Source organism: Lepidochelys olivacea (genome assembly GCF_965140295.1).
Source record: "Lepidochelys olivacea isolate rLepOli2 genome assembly, chromosome: 1".
NCBI lineage: Eukaryota > Metazoa > Chordata > Testudines > Cheloniidae > Lepidochelys > Lepidochelys olivacea.
Window position 1 is genome coordinate 26,334,137 of NC_140411.1, and position 6,000 is coordinate 26,340,136.

The 6,000-nt window shown below is 41.8% G+C and overlaps 1 protein-coding gene across 2 annotated transcripts in view; it reads left to right on the top strand.

Moving 5' to 3' along the window:
• NAALAD2 (N-acetylated alpha-linked acidic dipeptidase 2) overlaps positions 1 to 5,492 on the top strand; it is a 48,523-nt gene extending 43,031 nt beyond the window's left edge. For both annotated transcript variants that reach the window (XM_084647401.1, XM_084647402.1), the window contains 3 exons: positions 483 to 564; positions 1,761 to 1,853; positions 3,349 to 5,492. In XM_084647401.1, the coding sequence (XP_084503527.1) occupies positions 483 to 564; positions 1,761 to 1,853; positions 3,349 to 3,538 (365 nt within the window). In that variant the 3' untranslated portion in view covers positions 3,539 to 5,492. The remainder of the gene's footprint in view (positions 1 to 482; positions 565 to 1,760; positions 1,854 to 3,348) is intronic.
• The last annotated feature ends 508 nt before the right edge of the window (positions 5,493 to 6,000 follow it).

Genomic DNA, 6,000 nt, shown 5'->3' on the forward strand with positions numbered 1-6,000 from the left:
AGAGGGCGGGGTGGAAATCTCCTCAGGTGAAAACGGTGCAGTCCTTGCACAGGCAGGCAGAAGTGCTGGAAATGTTGCTACATCTCAAGCTTCTTCATGTAAAGTCTACAGTAAACTTAAAATTGCAGATCCAGGGTTTTCCTCCTCCCCATCCACCCCAATCTCAGAACTTTCTCTTTGCCAGAGGTTCCCCAAGAATCATTCTCAGCCTATTTCAATGAAATATTATTTTAATGCCGCTTTGTAGAAGTTTTATTAGACATTCTTCCTCTGCACTGTGGCCATGGTTAAAATAGGTTTTGCATATTACGAGGGGGCACTGCAGCCCTTTAAAAGTCAGACCCAGAAGAAATGGGGAAGCCAAGGATTCCTTGTCAAGTCACTAAATAAAATAAATACGTGGTTTTCCTCAATAAGTGAACTGTTTATTGTTCAAGACTCTATGTGTGATGCTGAAGTAAACAAGGACTTTCTATTTCTAGGTCCCCTTTTTTCTGCTGTGACGAATTTCACTGAAGCTGCTGCCGATTTTCACAGAAGACTTAAAGAGGTGGATGTGAATAAGTAAGTTAAAAAGCCCAGTCTTGACAATTTCACCTCCAGGCTCCTCAACTTTGTTTGCTGTGGGCCAAGTCCTGCAATCCTGAATCAGGCCTTGGTCAGCGAAAACTCACTTTGAAATCAATAGGAGTTTTGCCTGAGTGAGGACTACAGAATTTGAACCTCAACACATTCTGTTTCTTGGGCGCACTCACTAGTGAACTGTATGAGCTTAGTGATAATTTTAGTGAATATCTTATATAATGTAATGAACATATTTTTCATGTAAAGCAGCAGCTATCAATGAAAAGCTAGTGTCTTCTTTCTTTGGTGGGCTCTTTCTAGTACTGTTTAATAAAACACAGGTTTCCGTTGTTCTGAAAAGGATGCCTCCCCTTTTGTTGTTTATATAATGAGAAGTTCCCCCAGTCTAACATGCAGATTTTATCCTTCAAGTTTGTGTGAAGGATAATCGGTCTGAAGCAGCATCTTCTGGAATCAGCAGTCCTAATTTGAAAGACGATGTGATCTAATGGAGCACATGATGACGAGCAGGAACTCTTGAATTCTAATCACAGTTTAGAGTCCATCGTCTTCTGTAGCGCTGGGCAACACATGTAACGCCTGTGTGTCACTTTCCCCATTTATGTCATGATACTTGTCAGCCTAATCAGGTGCACAGGAAGGAGTAACTAGCTAATATTTGTTTAATGCTTTGTAAACTAGAACGGGGCTGGCAATGGCTTTCCTATCCCAGAAATATTTTTGAGAGTTTGGAAATTTTTATTGTTGTGTATCAGAATGAAACTGAGACTTCTGAAGTTTTTCAGTGAAAAGGCAATAGCGTGGTAGTTAGGGCATTCACCTGGGCTGTGGAAGAACTGGGTTCAAGTCACTGCTCTGCCTAATTTGGAGCAGGAACTTGACTCCAGGTCTCCTACATCCCAGGCGAATGCCCTAACCACAAGGCTGTTGCCTATTCTGGGGTTTGGAGGTATCGCTCTGGTTTTGACCAAAACTTCTCCTGAGAAACCATTCTTCGTGAAAGTTTCATCAAAGCCAGTATGTTCCCAGGAGCAGTTTTGGTTTCACCTAATCAGCTTTTCTGACTAAAAGACAATGTTGAAAAATTCCCAACCAGCTCTATTAGAAAACCATGTAGTTCATACATTTTCATGCATTGTTGTTGTGTGAAATGCTTCTATCTTCGTCCCCCACAGTCCAATTGCTGTGCGAATCATGAATGATCAGCTGATGTTTGTGGAAAGAGCTTTTATCGATCCTCTTGGTTTACCAGGCAGGAAATTTTACAGGTAAGGCAACAGGTTATGCAGACTACTAAAAAGCACTGATTGCAAGGCATAGCCCTATGGCTCTTAGGGTGACCAGACAGCAAATGTGAAAAATTGGGACAGGATGTCTATATAAGCAAAAGCACCAAATATCGTGACTGTCCCTATAAAATTGGGACATCTGCTCACCCTAATGGCTCTTGAACTTTTTCATATTGTGAACAGCTTCCTAAAACAGAGATCCTCTTGTGAACACCTCCTGCACCTTCGCTGTGGCAGTGAGAGTGCTTGGTTACACGGAACAGTAACTAGGACAGTGCTAAAAAGATAAGATGAAAATAACTGTGCTGGTTACAGCAGTGTGAGGACTTCCCCCTGCTGATTCCATCCCTCCTGATGGTGGAGCAGATTTGGGAGAAGGAAAGACGCCGAGGTTGTGATCTACATCCTTTATTGAGCTTCTCCTGTTGGGCATAGGACTGTATTTTTAGTAGTATTAAATGTCTCTGAATTTTGCTCTTAGATTTCAAAGCATTTCACAATCTTTAACACATTTATCCTCACATTTAACACATTTATCCTGTGAAGTAGGGAAGGGCAGTTATTGCCCAGTTTTTACAGCTGGGAAACTGAGACACAAAGAGACTAAGTGACTTGTCCAAGGTCACACAGGACTCATGGTGAAGCAGGGATTGAACCCAGGTCTTCCCAACTCCTGTACTAACCACTGGACCATCCTTCTTGTCAGCTAGTAAGGTTTGCTTATCTCCGAGGAGGATTTTCACTTGAGCGTAGTAATGCTATTCTGTCTTACAAGGAGAGTATGTTGTAAGATTTATAGTTATAAGGCTTTGGTGATAGAGCAGTTTCCCTCTTTGGTGTCAAGCATATGGCTCTACCTCATTTTGCCCCAATGCCTCCGTTTCATTGAAGTGCCCAGTTATCTGAGAGAAAGGGTGCCAGTGATGTGGCCCTCTGGCCAAGTCAGAAGTCCTCCAATCCCAGGGCACACAGAAATCCAAAGACAATCTTTAGCTCTTTATAAGCTAAATAGTGTTCAGGCCTCCTCAGATGCAACAGCCTTCCAGGAAGCAACTGTTCACCCTCCCACTACTAAATCCTTTCCCGTGCTTGCAAGGGTTTCAGCTCGAGCTGCTCAAATTTTTTTTTCCACATAGTGACAGTTTTTGGACAGCTCAGGTTTTTGCATCATTCAAAGTGTACTGCTCTTTCATCTATGCAGAAAAATTCAACTTTGGGCAAACATTTTTCATTTTCCCATGAAAGGGAGGAGCCAAAAGTTTTTCATTTTGGCCAAAAAATGAAATAAAAATTCACTGAAACTTCAAATGATATTAAATTTACTGAAAATTAACTTTTTTTTTAAACAGCTCTAGTTCCAGCACAATTTTTGCTCTTTCTCTCAGGGATTCCCCCCCAGCTGTGTCTCAGTAGCTCCCCTTTTCTCCCTTGTATCCCTCCCTCCTGTCTAAGGCTTTTTTCTCTTTCCCCACAGACACATTGTTTTTGCTCCGAGCAGCCACAACAAGTACGCTGGAGAGTCATTCCCAGGGATCTACGATGCCATGTTTGATATTGAAAACAAAGCAGATCAGCGCAAAGCCTGGGAAGAAGTAAAGAGGCAGATCTCCATTGCAGCCTTCACTGTGCAGGCTGCAGCAGGGACGCTGAAGGATGTAGCATAGGAACAAGGCACCAGCAGGCTTGAACACATGGCTAACTCTTAAAAACGGCAGTGAATGTACTCGAGTGATGCCATTTCCACTTTGTGCATAGTATTTACTAGGGTTGCAATATAACCAGCGTTTTCCATACAGAAGTCCCATGGGAGTCAGTGAGAGCTGTTGGCATTATGGGACTGATGGTTAAGGAACCAGTGTTAGTTCTCTGAGACTGGCATAACTGCTGTGTTTAAAAAAAACAAAACAAAACTCTAGTAAAAAAAAAATTACTTGGCCTTTTTTTTTTCAAAAATGTCAGTTAGAACGCTTACATTTTCCAAAGGATCCACTAATTTTGGGGACCTCAGTTTTTGGATTCCTGGCGCTTCTGAAAATCAATCTCCTAAGCTACATCTGCACTAGAGAAACTAGACCCTGCTACTGGTGCAGCTTTGTTAGTGGTAACACGTGGAAGCCATAATGCAGATAGGACTCAGGGGTTTAACACCATGTCTTAATGGTGTTCTGAGCAGGATTAAACAACATGGTAAGAATGCCTGAACTCTGTCCACACGAGAGCTTCCATCACTGAGGCAGCTTGTGCATTGGGTCTGATCCACTATGGCCATGCCTATGACCTAATTTTCCCCAGTGTGGACAATGATTTAGGGCATAGGAATTGCAGTACTGGATCAGACCAATGGTTCATCTAGTCCAGTATCATGTCTCTGACAGTGGTCAGCACCACATGCTTCTGAGAAAGGTACAAGAAACTCACAGTCATCCCCTCATAGAGATTGATTTATACCCTGAATTATCAGGCTTTATCTCCCTACCCATAGTCTTTGATTGTGGGTGTGATTATAAAAGATGGTGAGCACCCACAATCCCAACTTACTTCAATGTTATTAGGTGTTCTCCTCCTCCTCTGAAAACTCCAGCTCTAGGTGTCCCATGCTGCACACCTATAATCAGTGAACAGTTGACAATGTAGGTCCAGATGCTTTTTATGCCATTTTTATTAATCAAATGAAGTACTAAAAATAATCTATTTCTATGCAGAAGTTTTGAAAACCCTCAGGCTGAGATTTACAAAGGGGATGGGGGGAGTTAGGCATCCAAATCCCTTTTTGAAATTTTCCTTTTGAAAATCCCAGACTTACGCAATATCACTACCCAGGTATTTTTAAGAGGAAAAAGGGCCAGTAGAGAATCACCATCCCTCCTGTGATGAGCTATCTGCTCCCTGTGTAACAAGCTATCACTTTCCTCTCATCAGCTGTTATTCTTCATGCCCTCTTTAATTGGGAAAGCTATTTTATACCATGCTCTCACCCACTACCTGATGTCTGATGACAGAGATGGAAAATGTTTTCCCAGAATGCTATTAATTACTGTTCTGAGCAGAAGGGATGGAATGCTCAGCATTTCTCCTTCAACTTCTACAGGACTAAGCGACACACAATTTTTGTCTTCTAATGTTACCAGTAAAAATTTTAATGTGAAACTTACAGTTATTTTAAATTACAGGGATGAAGGAAGAAAGTAAAATGACCACACAAAAAGGAAACTGAAACGCTTTTCAGAAACCATACGCCAGATATAAAAAGAAGAAAATGTTGTAAGAGTGGGGATTTTCCTCAGTGGCTTGGCCAACATTCCCTCTCTTCCCCTGGGTGTGCAATACGGCAGCTTACTGCTACCTTCAGTTCCAGAAGTGGCTGCATTTCTGTGGCTCTGGCTGCATATAAGGGTTATGAGGTCTTTCAGGCTGTCCATAGAAATGGATAATATTAAATATCACTTACACTGCCCTCCACAACTCCATTTACACAGTGCCCATGTTTTGATTCATTTATTCAACCTGTCTGAAGCAATCTGTGGGTCATGTAGCTGAACAGCATCCAGTCCTCAGCATTTAAAGCCTAGCATGGGACAATAAAGCAGTTTGACAAAATTAAATTTGGATGAAACTTGATGTTTGGTTTGCTAGATGTAACTCAGAAAAATAACTTCAGGGAAACACTGCCAAATAGTTTAGCTCTGTCATTTAAAATGGCCAGTCAGGTTTTAATTCATTTTCACTGGAAACCAGGAGGAAAAAAGCCTTACTATGAACGGGGTGGGTGGAGATGCTAAAAGGCAGGTTCAAATCCAACCCAGGTTGACAGCGATCAACCATTGAGTGGCTATTTTAGTGGCTTTTGTCCAGATCCTAGAGGACAGGTGTCAACATAAGAAAAAATTCTATCAAAACTAACTTTTAATTACCATCTGTATTCTCAGCCTTACAAGAGAGACCATAGCTTGAAGCACGTTAGAGACTGAGCTATCTTGAATGAATGTGTTCAAACAAGGGTTTAATGCAGTTACGGACATAAGAACAGCCATACTGGGTCAGATCTAAGGTCCATCTAGCCCAGTATCTTGTCTTCCAACAGTGGCCAATGCCAGGTGCCCCAGAGGGAATAAACAGAACAGGTAAT